This window comes from Zalophus californianus, chromosome 15 (genome assembly GCF_009762305.2).
Source record: "Zalophus californianus isolate mZalCal1 chromosome 15, mZalCal1.pri.v2, whole genome shotgun sequence".
Lineage (NCBI taxonomy): Eukaryota > Metazoa > Chordata > Mammalia > Carnivora > Otariidae > Zalophus > Zalophus californianus.
In genome coordinates this window covers 7,393,902-7,417,495 of record NC_045609.1, presented here as the reverse complement: position 1 = coordinate 7,417,495, position 23,594 = coordinate 7,393,902, and the positions used below count along the sequence as shown (strand labels likewise).

Below are 23,594 nucleotides of genomic sequence, written 5' to 3'. Positions count from 1 at the left end.
TAAGTTATACAAGTATCTCTTGATTATGTAATCTCAAGTTACACTGTTTGAGGCTTTTTGGCCCTGCATTTTTGGATAGTTTCTTATCAGGAACAAAAGTTTGAAAAACCATTGACTTACTTTTTGACCCTGAACATAAATTGGATATTAGTGTACAGAAGCAGAGCATAAAATCAGTTGCATACCGTAGCTTGTTCCATTTTTGAACTGGAAATAGGTTACCTAGGCTAGAGTCATTGCTTTATTGCCAATTTTATGTTATCCCTAGACAGTTCATTGCTATCTAAGCCAAAAGTCATCACTGCCTCAGAGACTACACAAGGATAATTTGAGAATGACTTATAATATACAAGCACATGAAATCATACAATTACATGAAGGTATAAAGTTGCAGCTCTCAGGCCAATAAGGGTTACAAGAACATGCCATAAAATATTAATGGTTGTATGAAAACAGTAACCCTTTGTTATTCCAAAATTTACAATTAAAATTCCATCTGAATGCTTTATAGTTCTTTTTATAAACTGTAACTTTTGTAATCATTATTTTGGCACAAAAGTTTTATGTTTGTGAATTTCACCATGTTCAATGCATCATGAAATTGTAAGTAACTTAGGAAAAATATATCTTGAAAAGTCATTTTTCTGGGGCTGCAAAAGCCTCCTTCCCTCCCCCCCCCACCTCTTTGACTTTGTATTTAAATAGATTTAGTTTTTACAGATACTTATTTTTCCACCTTTTGGACAAATTTTTTATTAAAGCTTGAAAATCAGTAAACTAGCTCAAAAAAGAAAAAAGATAAGGTATTTGTCACTCGGATTATTTCAGATTTGGATCTTTTGTCCCAATTCTCCTTTTCTCCCTCATCCTAAATCTTTTATTTGTGTGCAGTATTTATGAAGTAAAGCCTTACCAAAATGGATGAAATACTGTATGGTGACATAACATATAAATAAAGAAAAGTTCTCATTTAAAACATAAAAAAAGGGGGGTTTGAGTTTTTTATCCTCTACAAAGCACGAAGTAATAGGCACAGTTTTTTGTTTTGTTGAAATTGGTTGTAAAAGTATCAGACTGAGCTCAGAAAAACTATTTAAAAGGTTGCAAAGCTAATAATTGAAGCCAAATGCCTCATATTCATTTGCAGGACCACTCATGTATCACTCTTCATAAACATGAACAAAGGATATAGAAGAGGTGCCACTTTTAAAAACCGCTAGGCTCTTTAATAACATGCCGGATGAAACAACATGAATCTTGGTGAAGCAACATACATACAGAAATGGGGATAAAGTGGTTGAATGGATAATTATAAAGCTAACACATAACTACCACCCAGGTCAGGAAGTGACCAGTGACTGCCCCCACCTGCTCCCTCATCTGTCACATCTCTGTCCTCCAGCAGATTATAGAATCCCAAAGCTTTACTTGCATGTTAAATCTTCAGACATTAGTTAGAAAAAAAAAAAAACTGCTTAATTAATAACCCTAATTGTAATCCTTGAAGAGCAGTAATAGGAAAAACTTAATCCTGCAGAAATGCCAAAACTGAACTATTAGGAATAAAATATTCCAACTGATAAATGGATACTATGAAACAAAGAGGACATTCTACAGATACTTGCCGAGGTTATAAAGTGACGGTGTAGCTGCAAAATCAACAAGATATGAGGACTTTTGCATCAATAGATTGTTCAAAAAACCCCCTAAGATTCAAGTAATATGTATATAAAAGTTTGCTCGTAGATCTGCATTCCATATTAAATTATATGATCAAAATAACAAATGTAATAATAATTCCAAGCTTCTGCAGTCATCCCATGTTTGCAGTTTGATTTGAATTAAATGACATTAGATGACTACTCTGTAGTCACATGTTGCCATCCAAAAGAAAAGTGTCAGTAGAGAGTTCAAATTATAACTGACTTAACTAAATTTTTTACACGTAAATGAACTTAATTAAAACTTGCAAAGGGCTGCATGGAAATATTAACATGTTCTGGCAAAACTTACTGATTTAAATTTTAAAATAGCTTCAGAAAAGTTTAGTTTAAGATGATTAAACTTGGCTTAGTTGAATCTTAATTATTAAGACTACCAGAAAAATCTATTGTGCCAGAAGAAAAGTTTGAACATTATTTTGAAGAGCTTGATGTGAAAAAATTTGTTAGTTTTATGGAATCAAGCTCAAGTTTCTCATTAAAAAAAAAAAAAATTGGGGCAGGGTGGGATTTCAGTACAAAATATTTACTTTTCTTATATTTTGTATTTTAATTTTTATTATATAATATTTTGGAAATCTCCAAAGCCTTTTCATTTTACCCCAGCATGCCATCTGTAAAGACTTGTCTTTTTAAGTGCAATTACATGAGAAAAGTAGAGAAGCTCTGAATTAAGCAGATATTTAAGTCTGTAGATCACAATTTCTGTCAGACCTGTGTATGGTCAGGATTTTAGTATTATATTAACTTACGAAAGTGTTTCTGATTCCCAAAATGCTTAGGACCTCGACCAGTTTGGGCGTCTCATATTAAAAGCATGACCTTAATTTGTATTAAGCAGTAAACTGCTGTCAGTGGAGACTTTAGGTTAATAATACAGTTTTATTCCTTGGAAATTAAAACAGGAGTGATTGGCTGCTTTTGCTCCTTTTAAGAGGAGATCCTTATCTGGGTGGGAAAAGGCTCATGCCCTGTTGGCCAAAACTTAAGTTTGCTGAGTAACAGTGAAATAGTGTTGGCTGCAATCAGTTCTGAAGAAGTTCTCGGTTTTCTCTGGGCTACTGGTGATGCGCTGTTGTGCTTTGTTAGCTCGTGAAGGTGGGCGGTGTTAGACCATTTTGTCAGCTCTTGGTCAAGGGGCGGGAGTGTGATTGTCTTCTTTCCATGAAGGGAGGAGACACAAGCGTGCTATGATTATAACCCCACATAGGTGTCATCACTGACACTGAACTTCGAGAAAGTGGCGTCTTCCTTTTCTACTATTCACAAAAAAAGATTATCAATAACAAGTGAATGTTGGGGAAAATTTTGGTGCAGGCAGCATTAATATTATGTTGCTTATCACATAAGCTAAAGCAAATACCCCGTTCTCTTAAAGGAAACGATAAAATAACATGTTTATTTCCAGGTGTGCTTCTCTATGGGCCTCCAGGCTGTGGTAAAACATTGATTGCCAAGGCTACCGCCAAAGAAGCAGGCTGTCGATTTATTAACCTTCAGCCTTCGACGCTGACCGATAAGTGGTATGGAGAATCTCAGAAACTGGCGGCTGCTGTCTTCTCCCTTGCCATAAAGCTACAGCCGTCCATCATTTTTATAGATGAAATAGGTATGCGATCTTTCTATGGAGCATTTTAAAGCGCCATTCTTAAGGGTGGTATTTAGATGACCGGATTTAGTTTTTAACATTTATTAGATCAAATTAAGAAAGCAAAATAGGTAACCAACGTCCATATATGCTCTGTATAAATTTCCATATTAGAAAATGAACCATAATCTGTTCATGACCTTACTTGATAGTCATTTTTTGTCTTCTCCCTGTTAACAGGCAGCACGCAGTTACAACACATACCTGTTTCCTTACGCATGTCTGTTTGTCCAGGGTAGATGCCTGGAAGTTGAGCCATGAGGTTGTGTGATGGGTCTGTCTTCAACCTCACTCATGCCTGTTTCCACTCTCACCATTATATAGTTTCCCTAAAATTTATTTTTTCAGACATTATCATTGATTTTTTTGTCACTTTAAAGAAAATGAATTATCTCATTGTTGAGTTGTGTTTCCCTGCTTTGCTAGCAAATTTGGGCATCTTTGGACATGTTGACTAGTCATTTGTGTTTCCTTGCTTTTAAATTGCTAGTTTTTCTTTGGGGTTATTTGCATTTTCTAGGTAATTCTTTGTTGATGTTTATTATGATTGCAAATATTTTCTAGACTGACTTGTGTTTTCACTTTATGATAGTTTCTTTTACAGGGACTTAAATTCAGTTGTATTTATCTGTCTTTTTTCCTTATGATTTATGCTTTTTGTGTCTGGCTTACAAATCCCTTCACTATCACCATAAATAGTCCTCTTTTTAAAATAGATAGTGTGAAGTAGGAATCTAATTTCATTCTTTTCCATATGGACAGCCAACTTATAAAATAGATCATCTTTCCCTGTATGTCATGACTTTTATATTAGTGCACTTTTTCTGTATTTTATGGATCATCAGTACTTTTGTTCTGTTCCTGGTATGGTGAGTCGTAGTAAAGCTATGGCAATTAAAACCACAGCTTTGAATTCATTATACTATGACATGCAATATGTTAGGCTGTATAGAACTCTAGAGAGAAAAATAGGTACAGGTGTATAGTCTTTTGGTTACTTGTTTGCCTTGTGTGTCTCTCTCAAAAATTTATTACAACAGTTTTGGAGTTTGGGTGTGAATTTTGCGCAAAAGCGCAGATAGCTAGATTTTTAAAGATTTTAATCTAGGAGGTGTGGTCAGACTGCCTTTATTTTGCTAGCTGATATATTTGGATATATTTCTCTTATATCACTGTGTGCTTTTTTATTTACCAATCTAGTGGACTTTTTTTTACTTTATCTCCTTTTCCCTGCCAAAGTTTTTGAAGTTCCATGTTGTTTTTCTTTTAGTGAAACATTTAGCATACCTACTTGCCTTAAAAGTCTAGGCTAACCATTTCTATCGTCCTCCCAAATAATATAGGGACCTGACAACTCTTAAACACTAATCATTCCACTCATCTCTTACATGTTAACTTTTTCTCTTATTTTGTATCCTCCATACTGGTTGTTATTTCTCCACTGGTGGTACTTGTTTAGAGACCCACGTTTGCCAGTTTGTTTGCTCACTGTTGCTTCTTGAACATCTGCCTTTTCTGGATTTAATTTCCTTCTTAACCAAAATCTGTTGAAGTTCTTTCAGCAAAGATCGTGAATACAGTAAATTCTGTCTTTGGATGAGAATGTGTTAATTCTACCTTCACTCTTAAATGATACAGAATTATTTTTCTTCAGTATTTTGAGGCTACAAGTCCATTGTCTTCCAGTCATTGTTGCTTTTGAGAATTCTGCTTATAGTCAAGTATTTCTTTATAAGTAATTTGTCTTTTCTCTCTAGTGCTATTAGATTTTTATCTTGTTCTCCTATTTGATCATGGTTTTGCAAGACTTACATTTTGTAAAAAATACACATATATGAATGTGCATACACCCACTTTGCCTCTCTACTTAATTTTGAGTCATTTTCACAGTTTTATCATCGAGTTCTCTATCATATTTCATCAGTTCTAAAATATACCATTTTGTTATTTACATTTTAACCTTTCTGAAATTGGGATAGCATGTTATAATTTAATTGGCAGTTTTTTCTTCTTTTAGCATTATAACTGGCAACATTTAAAACTTTGTTGATGCATAAAATAATGGTACAACTAAAAACCAGTTAATCTTTAAGTAAGGTATAAAAAGCAATTCTTTTCTTGGCTGTGTTTATGTTACGACCATTGGGTGTGTATCCTTTTAATTATATTTGAACTTGAGAAGTTCTGTTTGATTCTTTTTCAGATTTATCTTTTTTCACCATAGTTTGCTCTTCTGTTTGAATTTCAATCCCTTTTATGTCTCAGTTTTAAACATACTATTTTTATATAGTTTTTTTTGGATTGTTTTTTCTGTGCTCTGAAATTCTACTCCTTTGTATTGCTAACTCTTTTCATACAAATTTGTTTCCTTGGGTCATTTCTGACATTAGATAGCGTACAGCATGTTTTTATATTACAATTCTGCCTTGCCTGAGAACAATCGAGTAGTTTTCATATCTTGCACAGAGAGCCTGTGGGGTCTAATCACTCACGACCAATTTTTATGATAATTTCTCAACTTGGATGTTTCTAGACTGAATGAATGACAGTCCAAATCCAGACTTCACGCCTGAGAGAGACTCCCCCCCACTGTGGTCTTGGTTTTTTACTTTTCAGGGGAGACTTGTTTATTCCCAGAGCCCAGACTGAGACAGACAAACTTCTTTAACTCCCTGTAGTAGTAAGCAGAATTTTTTTCTGTGAGTGTGCATCCTTTTGAGCGTCGTGGTTCCAGCGTGAATATTAACATTGACGCAGAACCTTCCAGTGTTATACACACATTTCTGCTGTGTCCACAAACGCACACACACAGCGGCATAGTCACCTCACATTCTCACCATTTGTTTCCTGCTTCCTCTTTTCCCGAGCTCTGTGAGTTTTTTTCCCCTTTTTTTCTTAGAATCTCAGGTACTCATTAAGCTTTTTTAAAAAATTACTGGACTTTGTTTTGTAGAACAGTTTTTCTTTTTTAGATTGATTGATTTGAGAGAGAGCGCAGAGGGGGAGAGAGAATCTCAGGCCGACTCCCTACTGAACACGGAGCCCCACACGGAGCTCAGTCTCACCACCCTAAGATCACGACCTGAGCCGAAACCAAGAGTCAGTTGGTGGCTCAGCCAACTGAGCCATCCATCTGCCCCTAGAACAGTTTTAAGTTTATAGAAAAATCGAGCAGAAGAAAGTACAGAGAATTTCCATCTTCCCTCCCCCTGCACACACAGTTTCCCCTATTATCACTACTTTGCATTAGTTTAATACATTAGTTAGAATTTATGAGCCAGTATTGATACATTGTTAGTAACTGAAGTCCATAGTTTATATTAAGGGTCATTCTTTGTGTTTACAGTTCTATAAGCTTTGACATGTGCATACTGTCCTCTGTCTACCACAGTGTCAGGCACCCTGAAAATCCCCTGTGCTCCACCTGCTCGTCCTAAACTCCCAAACTCCCAGCAGCCACTGATCTTTTCACTCTTTACCTTTTACAGAATATCATACTTGGAATCATACAATATGGAGCCTTTTCAGATAGCTACTTCCACTTAGCAATATGCTTTTAAGGTTTCTTCATGTCTTTTTGTAGCTTGGTGGCTCATTTCTTTTTATTGCTGAGTAATATGCTATTGTATGGTTTTACCACTGTTTGTTTATCCATTCATCTATTGAAGGACATCTTGTTTGCTTCCAGTTTGGGGCAGTGATGAATAATGCTGCTAACAGCAGTGATTTGCAAGGTTTTGTGTGGACATACATTTTCATCTCAATTGGGTAAATACCTAGATGTGCATTTGCTAGATTGTATGGTAAAACTGTGCTTAGCTTTGTAGGAAATTACCAAACTGCCTTCCAAAATGGCTATACAAGTTTGCAATTCCACTCGTTTATTTGAGAGGTCCTGTTGCTCACCATCCTCTCCCATCACTTGATATTACCAGTTTTTTGGATTTTAGCTATCCTATTAAGCATATCGTGGTATCTCATTATTATTTAAAGTTGCAATTTCCTAATGACATATGATGTTGAGCATCTTTTCATGTGCTTATTTGCCATCTGTGTTATCTTTTGTGAAGTGTGTGTTCCGATCTTTTGCCCATTCTTTAACTGGTTTGTTTTCTTATTGTTGAATTTTAAGTGTTCTTTGTATATTTTGGATACCAGTTTTTTTATCAGATAGGTATTTTGTAAATCTTTTTTCCCATTTTGCGGCTTATTTCTTCTCTTAACAGTGTCTTCCACAGGGCAAAATTTGTAATTCTTTTTCTTTTTCTTTTTTTGGGGGTTCTTTATTCAGAATTTTAATAAAAGTCCAACTTAACCATTTTTTTCTTTGATCAATTATGCTTTTGGTGTTGTATGTAAAAACTCCACCAAACCCAAGGTCACCTAGATTTTCTCCTGTATTATCTTTTAGAAGTTTCATAGTTTTGTGTTTTACATTTAGATCTATAATCCATTTTGAGTTAATTTTTGTGAAAAAGTATAAGGTCTATGTCTAGATATATTTTTTTGCACATGGATTTCTAGTTGTTCTAGCACCATTTGTCGGGAATGCATTAAGTTTAAAATAATACATTTTTCCACGTTGTCAGTATTTACATACATATCTTTTTCCATTCTTTTCAGCATCTGAGCTCTTAGGTTCAAAGTGTATCTCGTAAGCAGCAGACAGTTGGGTTGTTGTTTTTTGTTTGTTTGTTTTTTAATGCAGTCTAATTTCTTAACCATGTACATGGGTATTCTAAGACCGTCTCCATTTAATGTTAATTACTGATATAGTTAGGTTATTTATACTTATCCAGCACTTTTAAGTTTTTCATATTATTTTAAGCAGCTGTCTTGCCAGAACCAGCCTCTTAGTAATGAAGATAATTTAGGACTAATTAATAGCAGAGTTGTGGTGGTTAGGTAGGTGGCTGTACCTTACACATATTATCTTTAAAAAGAAGCAATTTAAAAATGACAGCATTTTCTACATCCAGAGTAGATGGGTTAGTTTGGTACATAGTCCAACAATGGGACAGACTGTATAAAATTGGAACTACGTAAGAAAATCCAGGATATATATTTGCCATCAGAAGACTCTGTCATCTTGGGGTATTGTGGTTTTGCCATAATTACTTAAAAAAAAAAAAAGCTTTTTTTTTTTTTTTTTTAAAGCCTGGATGGACCTTTTGCAAAGCATTTCTGAGCTACTTGCACATATAGATTGACAGACTTCAAGTTGTAGTTTCAATGCAGAAATGTTAAATGTACTCAGAAATGCCATTTATTTGAAGGGATATAAGAAAACATTTGGAATAGGATTATACTAGGCAATCCAGGATTTGTTTTTACTGTCTTTTTTTTTCATTCTCAGGATGTCCTGTCTTCCAGGTCTTTTCATTCTGGAAGGAAAATGTTTTCCCTCCTTTCAAAAGCATTTCATGTTCTTTGTAGATAATTGGGAAGACAAAATAATTCAAGGGAAAATTTGAATTGTCCTTAAGTCTATGACTGAGAAAGAACTAAAGCAATTAGCATTTTGGTGTACTTTCTTTTTTTTTTTTCCAGCTGCCCCTTTAGATGGGACAGGTTTCTTTTTTTTTTTTTAAAGATTTTTATTTATTTACTTGAGATAGAGAGCATGAGGGGGGGAGGGTCAGAGGGAGAGGCAGACTCCCCGCCGAGCAGGGAGCCCGATGTGGGACTCGATCCTGGGACTCCGGGATCATGACCTGAGCCGAAGGCGGTCCCCCATCCAGCTGAGCCACCCAGGCGCCCTTTGGTGTACTTTTATTAAAGGCTTTTTCACATTACATAACATATACACACATGCATGCTAGCACGTGTGTTTGAAACCATTTTCTGTCCCGCATTTCCCACTTAGTAGTGTTTTGACATTTTCCAATGTCATTTTTCTTTATTTCCAGGAAAAGTATGTGAGGAAAAAGAATGCGACCCCATAATTAAGAATACATAAGATGCAGATAACCTGGAAAGTTAGGGCCAAAGCGCACAGACCTTCCTCCAAGACACTACTTGATCTTCTTCCAGCCTCTCAGTACCAGCTCCTGTACTACTTTAAATATGTTGGCATGAAAGTATTTTTAGGAAAGAAATGAAGATTGGGAGTTGATTGTGTTTTAATTTGCCCAGTTATTTGCCAGAATTGTTGTATCAGACTAATGTGTGAAAAGGCATAGTTGAACTCTTTTTCTTGTACTCTTTCACAAAATTGTCAGCTTTTGATTAAGGATTTGAAGTTCTAGGAAGAGTAAATAATTCAGTATTTCTAAGGCTGAGGACTTTCTCCTTCTAGACTCCTTTCTGCGAAACCGTTCAAGTTCTGACCATGAAGCCACAGCCATGATGAAAGCTCAGTTTATGAGTCTGTGGGATGGACTGGACACCGATCACAGCTGCCAGGTGTGTGAAAGAACTCTGCTGCCAGCTTGTGGCGGGGGGTGGGGTGGGGAGGGGGGCGCAGGTAAGAGAAGATTTGCTGGGCTACTTCATAGGCTTTTTTAGAAAAGTATGTGTTTTTTTTTAATAACTTCACTTATTAAGTGATGGGGATCTAATAGCGTGGTTTGTGCACATTTTCATCCATTTTGAGGGCTTCATGTTAAAGAAAGTGTTAAAAGATTACCTAAGTATCTGAAACAAATACAACAGAGAAGAGAAAACCAGGGTGAAGCCTCTGCTTGGAGTTTTTAGACTCCTCCTAGTGGCTGTGGGTCCTGTATGAACGTTTCTTTAGACCCTTACCATAAATCTTTACTCTCCATTCCTCGGTCACTGACCTTCGTTTCCTTTTGCTGTTTTCATTAGTTGCTGGAACATACACATTTTCCCACTTCCTGCCAGATGCACCTTCCTCAGGATCCAATTTTATAAAAGACAGTCTTCTAGCCTGGGCCTTGTTTGTTCTCCCTGCAGGGCTGTGAGCACCAGAACTAGGTCCCTTGATATGCCCCGAAGGGAATGCACCTGTACGGTTCAGTTTACCTTTCGGGGTTCCCATTTTCTCTTAGTTCTTCACCTCTGAATGTTCCATACTTTTTTGCCAGAACGATAATGTATTTTAAAAGAAAATTAAAAAAAAAATTCACCTGGCATGTTTGTTTTTCTGCCATTATTACTGGAAATGCAAGTTCTAGAACCACTTTTCTGTTCTTTTTTTTTTCATGAATCACCTATTTTATATCTCATGGAAAAGTATTGGAAAGGTTACTGTTTTAACTTTTGTAGGTATTTCCTATTTTGTAATCTGTTTTTGCCCTTTTGTATTTAGAATCATTTCTTTTATCACTTCTAAAAAATTCAACCATTATTTCTTCCAATATTGTTTACCCGCCATTCCCCATGGGATCTCCTTATGGAATGCCAGCTGGATGTACCTTATTTATATTCCATGTGTTTTAACTTCTCTTTCATATTTTCTCTCTCTATGTGCTACAGTCTGGGTGATCTTTTACTTCTTTTAATTTGCTAATTCTAGGTTCAGTTGTATCTCTTCTGCTATTTAATCTTTTTATTGAGCTTGTTATTTCACTTACTGTATTTTTCAGTTCTAGAAATCCTTTTAGATCTTTCTTGAAGTCTGCCTGGTCAGTTTTGATGGGCTCTTCCCCATCAACTCATGTTTCCCACTGGATTAGAAAACTAAAGCCCTGGGATCAACTAGCTGTGTGTTGGCCAAATAATACAGTATATATAATACACTCTGTATCTGAAAGGAGAGAGAACTGTTTGTAAAAGGGGATGGGTAGGATCCACCTCAGAACCATTGTAGGGTTTCAAGGAATCTGAGTAAAGTGCTTTTAGCTTACCTGGTATATATTTACTGCGTAAGTATTTGCTTATGATTTTTCTGATACCTTCTTTATTCTTTTAAATGTGTTAAAATACTAATTTTATAGTTGTATCCAACAATTCTAACCTATGACTGCACATCTGGTTCTGTCATTTGTTCTGAGTTTATGGTGGCTATTTCCTGTGTGTTTTGTGATTTCGTAGGAAAAATCATATTTGGTAAAACTTTTTGTCTGAATTTTTAGAACCTGTGTTGAAGGCTTATGGCCCAAACGGCCCAAAGACAATTTTGTATTTGTCTTCTGCCAGATTTTTTTCAATACCAATAGGTAGATTCAGATCCAAGATCCATGTTAGCTGGTGAAAAACCTGAAATCTCAGATAGTGTGTGTATGTTTATGTGTTTCTATGCCTTTCCAAGAACCAAAGCTTGACTCTCCTGAATGAATTTTCTAGTATTTCACCACTTTTTTCAGGACCTAGTACTTCATGAGTCCCAGCTTTATGTAGAGTGGTCTCTTTTCTTTAAGCCTGTAAGGTGTCCAGTGTATACCCCACTGTCTAAGATCTGTACATTTCCACGTGGTGCATGGTGACCTTCTCCCCTTGCTTCTTACTTCCCTTATCCGTAGACTTCACTGCTGGCTCAGCTCAGTTCCTTTACATTTTTGCAGATTTGTTGATTAATTTGAGGTTTTTTTATACTTCATTATTTTTGTTTTATAGCCGGAGGGTTTAAGGATCTCCTACGCCCACCACATTACCATAAATCAAAAGTGAAAACATTCTCAAGGAGAACATTAAGCCACGTGTCCTACATCCCCTTTATAAAAACACAATTTCATTATGAAGGGAAGTTGCCTTTAGTGTTTGTTGGATGATTAGAGAAGAAAGCACAACTTAGATAAATTTAGGTGACATTAATAGGAATAATTTTTATCAATAATTGATGCTAATAAAGCTGTTCAATGGTAATACTTTATAGGTTTACAAACACTGATTATCCTCCTGGGCAACAGTATTTAAAGCACTTAGTTAGCCCGTGTAAGAGAAAATTGTTTCATATTATACCGTAACAGAGTGTAGTTTTAAAAGTCAAGGGGCTCCTGGGTGGCTCAGATGGTTAAGCATCTGCCTTCGGCTCAGGTCATGTTCCCAGAGTCCTGGGATCGAGTCCTGCATCGGGCTCCCTGCTCCTCCCTGCTTCTCCCTCTGCCTCTCTCTCTCTCTCTCTCTGTCTTTCATGAATAAATAAAAATAATAAAAATCTTTAAAAAAAAAAAAAGTCATGGAAATAGCAGCAATTGGATCAAGTATACTCCAGAGCCACACAGCACGGGTCTGATACGATACAGCTTAAAACTGAGCTTTCAGAACCATGATTCTTCATTACACTGACAGTTGTTCACTGTTTTCGTTGTGATAAATCTATATTTGTAGGAGCAAATAAAGATGTGGCTTTTGTTAAACTCTGGTAACAATTTTTTTTCCCTTTCTGTGTGTTGAGGGGATTAAATTTGATATTGTTAACTTGAATATTAGTTTTAGACATATTTTTCATATGAACCAGTTAGCTTTTCTCTAAAATTGTCTATTCTGTTATGGATCCAGCCCAATACCGGTGCTCTTTCTTGTGTGTATGATATGCCACAGTGGAAACAAAAATCGCTGAGTGGCCCAGTCAACCTGTCACCAGTTCTGGAAATCCAGGTTAACTGATGACATGTTCTTCATCTGCAGAGACGTGAGACATAAAGATTCTAAAAAGTCTACTAAAGCGCTAATTTTTCTGCTTAAATACTAAAAAATTACTCTGTCTTCCCATTTTAAATTTTAGCTCAGTTGCATTAGAGTTAACGTATTGTGTACAGTTTATCCGTTTTTGCCTCTTATAATTGCTCCTTAAAACAACTTCTTTGGGGCGCTTGGGTGGCTCAGTTGGTTAGGCGACTGCCTGCAGCTCAGGTCAGGGTCCCAGGGTCCTGGGATCGAGCCCCGCATTGGGCTCCCTGCTCGGCAGGGGGCCTGCTTCTCCTTCTCCCTCTGCCACTTCCACTGCTAGTGCTCTCCTGCTCTCGTTCTGTTGAATAAATAAAATCTTTAAAAAAAAAAAAAAAAAACTTCTTTAAGTGAAACAGGTAGTTTGGATCCCTCTTGCTTTTTTACCATTGTGAATATCTGTTACCATCCTATATGTATTTGTTACATCATGTTGTGCTAGATTTATTTAAATTCCTTGATCCTAGTTTTTAGCATCCTATCTTCCATACTGGCTTTTGTTTTTTAAAAGGCTGTTTGTTTACCTAGAATGTTTCTCAAAATACAGCCCATTTTTCAGGTTTTTTAAAGTACTGCCTCAGCCACAATGTCTTTTGTGATTCTCTACAATCTGATATGTCCAGTCTTCCACAAGCTTCCCACTTTGAAACTCTTTTAACACTTAATATACGCTCTATCTCAAAATGTACTTATATTCATTCTTTATCTTACACAGTTCCTTCGATCATTTTTAAAAGACTGTTTTTTGTCTTGGGGTGCCTGGGTGGCTCAGTCGGTTAAGCGGTCGACTCTTGATCTCAGCCCAGGATTTGATCCCCGAGTTGGGCTTTGCGTAAAGCTGGGCATAGATCCTACGTTTAAAAAAAAAAAAAAAAAAAATTGGTTTTACGTTTCATAGAAATTTTACCTTATTAATTTTATAGGGTTGTAGAAAGTCAATAAATTGGAAAAATAAGAGCATTAATATTTTTATTTTAGGACAACTTAAATACAAAATTGCATTATATTGTGGAACTAACATTTCTCAAATTTTTGCTTGTATTTACATTTTTTCCCTCTAGGTGGCAACCTCTCACAGTTAAATTGAAAATAATCTGGCTCTTGAATGTCATTAAATGTAAAGAGTAGAAGTAGAATATAAGATTTAGTGGGTCTTTCAACATGTTCTGGAGTTAGATTATTTCAGAAATCTAAAACCTCTTAGGCTGAAATAAAATTATATTAAAAGTTTTCATTAGAATACCATTAAATTGCATTTTGGGTAGCAGATGTGGGCCATTGTTGGGTTATACAGAAATACCAACGGTAATGGTAATATTGAAGACTTTCAGAAATTAACTTGTTTTGGATATTTTGTCTTTATTTGTGTTGATTTTTCATGTCCACATCCTTTATAAAGAAAGTGATACAGACCCAGAGATTGGATTTTCTTTTCTTCTTCCCTTTTTTTTTTACTTTTTTATTTTTTTTAGTAATCTCTACAGGTTGGGTAGAGAATGCATGACCCCAAGATCAAGAGTTGCACTGTCCACTGACTGAGCCAGCCAGTCACCCCATTCTTTTTTCTTTTTTTAAATTCTACCCAGCATTTTGATGTTTGCTCTTATGTTTGATGTTTGCTCTTATTCTCTTGCCCTGGTTGAAAGTTTGATTGCTTGAGGTTGTATTATAGCATTGAGAAGATGTCACCAGCAGTGCTGATAAATGCCCTGAAATGGTGATGTGAAATCTGGAGGGAAAAGTACCCAGTTATCTCTTCTTATCGCCAGAATCCTCGGACTCGGGGGAAATGATTCCTTTGTATTAATATCAAAGGACTTGAAGTACCCCCCCATATAGCCTCCCAAGCTGTAACATACATGGCTCTTAGTTATTCATCCTGCAGCCATAGAGAACCACGTACTGCAAAATACTACCTTTTTTACTTTAAATCTTTATAATTCTTCGTTAACTGAACAGCATGTCACTTTAGTTACAAAAAGGCTGGTGAAATGCTTCAGTCTTACCAGCTTTGCTATGATTTGATCTATTTAGGATTAACTTTGATTTGTATTTATAAATTTTTGAGTAATACTGGACTAAAATCATTTCTTATAGAAGATTTAAACGCTCCTTAATTTTTGTATCTTCTAAGCTCTGTAATAACATCCTAAAGGAGCCATTACTGGTAGATGTGATACCTTGTGTTTTCTTTATCTGCCCAGGTCATAGTGATGGGAGCTACTAACCGTCCTCAGGATCTTGACTCAGCCATCATGAGAAGAATGCCCACAAGATTTCATATCAACCAGCCTGTGAGTGGTTTTGATTGATGTTATGCACAGTTAAATACTCCGCTTTTTACAGGAAAGGAATGGTTTCTTTAATCGGACTTATTATTTATGATAGGCGGGAAAGGAACGGGGCAAGAATTCCTGCTTATTTGTCCTCTCCACTCTCCATTCTATTTTCCTTCTTTCTTACTTTCCTAAGATGAGTGTTATTTGCTTCTCTTCAAAGTTTGTAATTACCCCAAGTTAGCTTAGCTACTTGTGTGATTTTTTTTTTAGAATGTAGCAAGTCACCTGGGAAGTTAGGTAGAAAACCCGGACTGTGGTTTTGGTTTAGCACAGGATGAAATTAGGAGCACTGGCGTTAAAGCATCCTTCCCTTCAGAAGGCTGACTGGAGGAACAACGGCCATTGATCTGATTCATTATTGGCAGTCGTAGTCAGTGCTTTCCTTTTTTTTTTTAAATTTTATTATGTTATGTTAGTCACCATACATTACATCATTAGTTTCTAATGTAGTGATCCATGATTCATTGTTTGCATATAACACCCAGTGCTCCATGCAATACGTCCCCTCCTTAATACCCATCCCCCCACCCCCCTCCCCTCTAAAACCCTCAGTTTGTTTCTCAGAGTACATAGTCTCTCATCGTTCGTCTCCCCCTCCGATTCCCCCCCTTCATTATTCCCTTCCTACTATCTTCTTTTTTTTTTATTAACATATAATGTATTATTTGTTTCAGAGGTACACGTCTGTGATTCATCAGTCTTACACAATTCACATCACAGCACATAACCTCCCCAGTGTCCCATCACCCACCCCCCCATCTCTCCCACCCCCCCTACCACTCCAGCAACCCTCAGTTTGTTTCATGAGATTAAGAGTCTTTTATGAAACCTCTCTGGTTTCATCTTGTTTCATTTTTTCCTCCCTTCCCCTATGATCCTCTGTCTTGTTTCTCAAATTCCTCATATCAGTGAAATCATAATGATACTTGTCTTTCTCTGATTGACATATTTCACTTAGCATAATACCCTCTAGTTGCATCCACGTCATTGCAAATGGCAAAATTTCGGTTTTTTGATGACTGCATAATATTCCATGGTGTGGAGATACACACACACACACACACACACACACACACACACACCACATCTTCTTTATCCATTCATCTGTTGATGGACATCTTGGCTCTTTCTATAGTTTGGCTCTTATGGACATTGCTGCTATTAACATTGGGGTGCACATACCCCTTCGGATCCCTGCATTTGTATCTTTGGGTTAAATACCCAGTAGTGCAATTGCTGAGTCATAGGGTAGTTCTGTTTTCAACTTTTGAACCTCCATACTGTTTTCCAGAGTGGCTGCACCAGCTTGCATTCCCACCAACACTGTAAGAGGGTTCCCCTTTCTCCACATCCTCGCCAACATCTGTCATTTCCTAACTTGTTCATTTTAGCCCTTCTGACTGGTGTGAGGTGGTATCTCATTGAGGTTTTGATTTGGATTTCCCTGATGCCGAGCAATGTTGAGCACTTTTTCATGTGTCTGTTGGCCATTTGGATGTCTTCTTTGGAGAAATGTCTGTTCATGTCTTCTGCCATTTCTTGATTAGATTATTTGTTCTTTGGGTGTTAAGTTTGGTAAGTTCTTTATAGATTTTGGATATTAGCCCTTTATCTGATAATGTCATTTGCAAATATCTTCTCCCATTCTGTCAGTTGTCTTTTGGTTTTGTGGACTGTCTCCTTTGCTGTGCAAAAGCTTTTTATCTTGATGAAGTTCCAGTAGTTCATTTTTGCCCTTGCTTCCCTTGCCTTTGGCAATATGTCTAGGAAGAAGTTTCTGCAGCTGAGGTTGAAGAGGTTGCTGCCTGTGTTCTCCTCTAGGATTTTGATGGACTCCAGACTCACATTTAGGTCTTTCATCCATTTTGAGTCTATTTTTGTGTGTGGTGTAAGAAAATGGTCCGGTTTCATTCTTCCGCATGTGGCTGTCCAATTTTCCCAACACCATTTGTTGAAGAGACTGTTTTTTCCATTGGACATTCTTTCCTGCTTTGTCAAAGATTAGTTGACCATAGAGTTGAGGGTCCATTTCTGGGCTCTCTATTCTGTTCCATTGATTTATGTGTCTGTTTTTGTGCCAGTACCATACTGTCTTGATGATGACAGCTTTGTAATAGCTTGAAGTACAGAATTGTGATGCTACCAGCTTTGCTTTTCTTTTTCAACATTTCTCTGGCTATTTGGGGTCTTTTCTGGTTCCATACAAATTTTAGAATTATTCCATTTCTTTGAAAAAAGTTGGTGGTATTTAATAGGGATTGCATTAAATGTGTAGATTGCTTTAGGTAGCATAGACATTTTCACAATATTTGTTCTTCTAATCCATGAGCATGGAATGTTTTTTCCATTTCTTTGTGTCTTCCTCAATTCCTTTCATGAGTAGTCTAGTTTTCTGAGTACAGATTCTTTGCCTCTTTGGTTAGATTTATTCCTACGTACCTTATGGTTTTGGGTGCAATTATAGATGGGATCGACTACTTAATTTCTCTTTTTTCTGTCTTGGTGGTGGTGTATAGAAATGCTGCTGGATTGATTTCATATCCTGCCACTTTACTGAATTCCTTTATGAGTTCTAGCAGTTTTGGAGTGGAGTCTTTTGGGTTTTCCACATAAAGTATCCTATCATCTTCAAAGAGTGAGAGTTTGACTTCTTTGCCGATTCAGATGCCTTTTATTTTTGTTGTCTGATGGCTGAGGCTAGGACTTCTAGTACTGTGTTGAATAGCAGTGGTGATAGTGGACATCCCTGCCGTGTTCCTGAGCTTTGGGGAAAAGCTCTCAGTTTTTCCCCACTGAGAATGATATTCGCTGTGGGTTTTTCTTTTTCTTTTTTTTTTTTTTTAAGATTTTATTTATTTATTTGAGAGAGAGAGAATGAGAGATAGAGAGCACGAGAGGGAAGAGGGCCAGAGGGAGAAGCAGACTCCCTGCCGAGGAGGGAGCCTGACGTGGGACTCGATCCCGGGACTCCAGGATCATGACCTGAGCCGAAGGCAGCCGCTTAACCGACTGAGCCACCCAGGCGCCCTCGCTGTGGGTTTTTCATAGATGGCTTTTATGACGTTGAGATATGTACCCTCTATCCCTATACTCTGAAGAGTTTTAATCAAGAAAGGATGCTGAAAAAAAAAAAAAGGATGCTGTACTTTGTCAAATGCTTTTTCTGCATCTATTGAGAGGATCATATGGTTCTTCTTTCTTTTATTAATGTATTGTAGCACATTGATTGATTTGCGGATGTTGAACCAACCTTGCAGCTCAGGAATTAATCCCACTTGGTCATAGTGAATAATCCTTTTAATGTACTGTCAGATCCTATTGGCTAGTATTTTGGTGAGAATTTTTGCATCCGTGTTCATCAGGAATATTGGTCTGTAATTCTTCTTTTTGATGGGGTCTTTGGTTTTGGGATCAAGGTGATGCTGGCCTCATAAAATGAATTTGGAAGTTTTCCTTCCATTTCTGTTTTCTAGAACAGTTTCTGAAGAATAGGTATTAATTCTTCTTCCAGTATTTGGTAGAATTCCCCTGGGAAGCCATCTGTCCCTGGGCTCTTGTTTGTTGGGAGATTTTTTGATTACTGCTTCAGTTTCCTTACTGGTTATGGGTTTGTTCAGGTTTTCTATTTCTTCCTGGTTCAGTCTTGGTAGTTTATAGGTCTCCAGGAATGCATCCATTTCTTCCAGATTGTCTAATTTGCTGGCATATTGTTGCTCATAATATGTTCTTATAAATGTTTGTATTTCTTTGGTGTTGGTTGTGATCTCTCCTCTTTCATTCATGATTTTATTTATTTGGGTCGTTTCTCTTTTCTTTTTGATAAGTCTGGCCAGGGGTTTATCAGTCTTGTTAATTCTTTCAAAGAACCAGCTCCTAGTTTCGTGGATCTGTTCTACTGTTCTTTTGGTTTCTATTTCATTGATTTCTGCTCTGATCTTTATTATTTCTCTTCTCCTGCTGGGTTAGGCTTTATTTGCTGTTCTTTCTCTAGCTCCTTTAGGTGTAGGGTTAGGTTGTGTATTTGAGGCCTTTCTTGTTTCTTGAGAAAGGCTTGTATGTCTATATACTTTTCTTCTTAGGACTGCCTTTGCTGCATCCCAAAGATTTTGAACAGTTGTGTTTTCATTTTCATTTGTTTTCCATGAATTTTTTTAATTCTTTAATTTCCTGGTTAACCCATTCATTCTTTAGTAGGATGATGTTTAGCCTCCATGTATTTGCATTCTTTTTGACTTTCCTCTCGTGATTGAGTTCTGCTTTCAAAGCATTGTGGTCCGAAAATATGCAGGGAATGATCCCAATCTTTTGGTACTGGTTGAGACCTGATTTGTGACCCAGGATGTGACCTATTCTGGAGACTGTTCCGTGGGTACTAGAGAAGAATTTGTATTCTGTTGCTTTGGGTTGGAATGTTCTGAATATATCTGTGAAGTCCATTTGGTCCAGTGTATCATTTAAAGTCTTTATTTCCTTGTTGATCTTTTGCTTAGATGATCTGTCCATTTCAGTGAGGGGGGTGTTCAAGTCCTCTACTATTATTGTATTGTTGACAATGTGTTTCTTTGATTTTGTTATTAATTGGCTTATATATTTGGGTGCTCCCGTGTTAGGGGCATAGATATTTATTGTTAGATCTTCTTGTTGGATAGACCTCTAAGTAGGATATAGTGTCCTTCCTCATCTCTTACTATAGTCTTTGGTTTAAAATCTAATTTGTCTCATACAAGGATTGCCACCCCAGCTTTCTTTTGGCATCCATTAGCATGGTAAATGGTTTTCCACCCCCTCACTTTCAACCTGGCGGTGTCTTTGGGTCTAAAATGAGTCCCTCGCAGGCAGCATATCGATGGATTTTGTTTTTTTATCCAGTCTGATAGCCTCTGTCTTTTGATTGGGGCATTTAGCCCATTTACATTCAGGGTAACTATTGAAAGATAGGAATTTAGTGCCATTGTATTGCCTGTAAGGTGACTGTTACTGTATATTGCCTGTGTTCCTTTCTGATCTATGTTACTTTTAGGCTCTCCTTGCTTAGAGGACCCCTTTCAAGATTTCTTGTAGGGCTGGTTTTGTGTTTGCAAATTCCTTTAGTTTTTGTTTGTCCTGGAAGCTTTTTATCTCTCCTTCAATTTTCAATGACAGCCTAGCTGGATATAGTATTCTTGGCTGTATATTTTTCTCATGTAGTGCTCTGAAGATCTCATGCCAGTCCTTTCTGGCCTGCCAGGTCTCTGTGCATAGGTCTGTTGCCAATCTAATGTTTCTACCATTGTAGGTTATAGACCTCTTGTCCCAAGCTGCTTTCAGGATTTTCTCTTTGTCTGTGAGACTTGTTTTACTATTAGATGTCAGGGTGTTGACCTATTTTTATTGATTTTGAGGGGGGGTTCTTTGTGCCTCCTGGATTTTGATGCCCGTTTCCTTCCCCAAATTAGGGAAGTTCTCTGCTGTAATTTGCTCCAATATACCTTCTGCCCCTCTGTCTCTTCTCCTGGGTTCCCAATTATTCTAATATTGTTTCATCTTATGGTACCACTTATCTCTCAAATTCTGCCCTCGTGATCCAGTAGGCGTTTTATCTCTCTTTTTCTCAGCTTCTTTATTTTCCATCATTTGGTCTTCTATATCACTAATTCTCTCTTCTGCCTCATTTATCCTAGCAGTTAGAGCCTCCATTTTTTTATTGCACCTCATTAATAGCCTTTTTGATTTCGACTTTAGATTTTAGTTCTTTCATTTCTCCAGGAAGGGATTGTCTAGTATCTTCCATGCTTTTTTCTAGCCCAGCTAGTATCTTTATAATCATCATTCTGGACTCTAGTTCCGACATCTTACTAATGTCCGTATTGATTTGGTCCCTGGCAGTCAGTACTGCCTCTTGTTCTTTTTTTTGAGGTGAGTTTTTCCATCTTGTCATTTTGTCCAGAGGAGAATAGATAAATTGAGAGAACAAAATGCTAAAAGGGTAACAATGGCCCCCCCAAAAAATATACACTAAAGAAATCAGAAGAGACCTGAAACTGGTGGGGAAAGAAAGGCAAAGAAAAAAATATGATAAGGCTGGTGACTAGATCAGAGCCCCATAGTAGATTCTGGGTGTATTTTGGTCTGTTTGAAGAAACTGCCTCCCAAAATTTTAAAGAAAAACATATATGTACAAAAATAAGGATAAATACAATGAAGGGATGGAATATGACTGTAAAGATGAAAATTATAAAAGAGTTCATAAAAGGAACTGATAGGAAGTTGGCTGAAAAAAGAAAGAAAATTTTTAAAAAAAGTGTGATCAGGCAGGAGACTAGAACAAAGCCATACACTAGAGATTTAGAGTATATTTTGGTCTGTTAGAAGAAACTATCCCAAAATTTTAAAGAGAGAAAAACATATATGTATACAAAAAATAAGGTTAACTACAATGAAGGGATAGAATATGACTCCAAAAATGAAAATTAAAAAAGATTTTTAAAAAAGGAATTGTTAAGATGTTGGTTGAAAAGGGAAAAAGAAAAATGCGAAAAAAATAAGAAAAAATAATAAAAATTTTAAAAATTACCTTTGAAAGACTAAAGAATCATGGGAAAAAAAGCCATGAATTCTGTGTGCTGTATTCCCCTAGTGCTGGAGTTCAGCCCTTCTCATTGATCGGTAAACTTGGTCTTGGCTGACTGTTCTTGCTGATCTTCTGGGGGAGGGCCCTGTTGCCCTGGTTCCCAACTGTCTTTGCCAGAGGCGGAATTGCCCCGCCCTTACCGTGGCCGGGCTAAGTCATTTGCTCAGGTTTGCTCCCGGGAGCTTTTGTTCCCTGCAAGCTTTCCCTACAGCTTTGGAGGATGAGAGTGAAAATGATGGCCTCCCAGTCTCCACCCCAGAGGAGCCGAGAACCCAGGGCCCCACTCCTCAGTGCGTCCCCAGAGAATAGCAATCAGTCCCGTCTCCCCGGTCTCCGGTCGCACTCTGTGCTCACCCGGCCTGTGACCAAGCGTTTCTAAAGTCTCTTGCTCACGATCCCGTTTGGAGTCTCCAAACCCAGCAGATCCCTGCGGTGGGCTCCCGCGCCGCTCCTCCCCCGGGAGGAAGGGGAGTCTCCCCCCATCTGCCACTTGTTGGGTCCCTGCTGGAGGAGCAGTGGCCCTACTGTGCCGCGGAGCACGGTTTATGGCAACCCCGAGCTGAGAGCACACTCCTCGGCTCCATCTCTGCAGCCGGCTTCCCCGCTCCGATACCTGGGAGCTCTGCCGCACTCAGGCACCCCTGGTCTTTCTATGCGAGGGTTCCACCCCCCCACCCCCGCTTAGCCACTGGAGCGACATCCCTCAGCGGAGCAGACTTCTAGAAGTTCTAATTTGTGCTCTGCTGCTCTATCACTTGCTGGTAGCGGCTGACGGAGGTTCCCTACCCCCCGCCGTGTATCTTCCCGAATATCGCCTTGGATTCACTTCTCCGCACGTCCTACCTTCCAGAAAGTGGTCACTTTTCTGTTCAGAGAGTTGCTGCTATTCTTTCCTTCGCTCTCCTGTTGAGTTCTTAGGTGTTCAGAATGGTCTGCCACCTATCTAGCTGAATTCTTGGGACCAGACCCAGTTTAGGTCTCCTACTCCTCCGCCATCTTGCTCCTCCTCCAAAAAGTCTTGATTTTAAAAAAGCCTACTTGTCACTGTATCTCAGATTCTTAAATCAATCTTTGTTGTAAAACCTTGACCACAGTAGGATACAACAGTTGATAATACTCACTTCGGCTGGGACTGCTGCCGCGCTTTCCTTTGCTAGGATTAATGGTTAACCATTTGCTAAGGTATTGCACTTTAACTTAATGCAGGTGTAAGGGCAGTCTTGAACCAGTGCTATCTTATCTCCTTTCTAGTTCTTTTATTTTGTTAGTTAAGGAATATCCTCAGGTCGATTATTATAACTTAACCGTACCATCTAATTTTTTCACAACGTCCTCACATCTTGAATTTTATGTGCCTTTCGACTGAAGAAGGAAATAGGGTTAGTAAGTGAATATGTGTGCCATATGATCAGCATGGTACGGGTATAGCTGTGTAGAGGAACTCTCAGTGTCATTCCTTTCAGATTTTGAAATAAAAATATTTTAATAGCGCTTACAGTCTCTGGCTAAAAACCACTTGTCCCCTTGTATGTTCTGCAGCTTGCCATTCGGTGGCAGTAAACATGGTCTCCTAACATTGATGATGGTGGCCTCTAGAATTGCTCTGATCTCTTCTTTTCTGTTGCTACCGCCTCTGGCCCTTCTGAGGGTATGCACAAAGTTAGCCACTCTGTTAGAAAATGTACCCGAGAAATCAATGAAGG

At 37.7% G+C, this 23,594-nt stretch overlaps 1 protein-coding gene across 7 annotated transcripts in view; it reads left to right on the top strand.

Moving 5' to 3' along the window:
* ATAD1 (ATPase family AAA domain containing 1) overlaps positions 1–23,594 on the top strand; it is a 70,768-nt gene that overhangs the window by 37,054 nt on the left and 10,120 nt on the right. For 6 of the 7 annotated variants that reach the window (XR_003519801.2, XM_027592970.2, XM_027593007.2 and 3 more), the window contains 3 exons: positions 3,130–3,330; positions 9,668–9,774; positions 15,147–15,236. Coding sequence is in view for 6 of the 7 variants with exons in the window: in XM_027592970.2 (XP_027448771.1) it covers positions 3,130–3,330; positions 9,668–9,774; positions 15,147–15,236 (398 nt within the window). In the remaining variant the exon portion in view is untranslated. The remainder of the gene's footprint in view (positions 1–3,129; positions 3,331–9,667; positions 9,775–15,146; positions 15,237–23,594) is intronic. The other variant, XM_027593016.2, reaches the window with a different exon arrangement.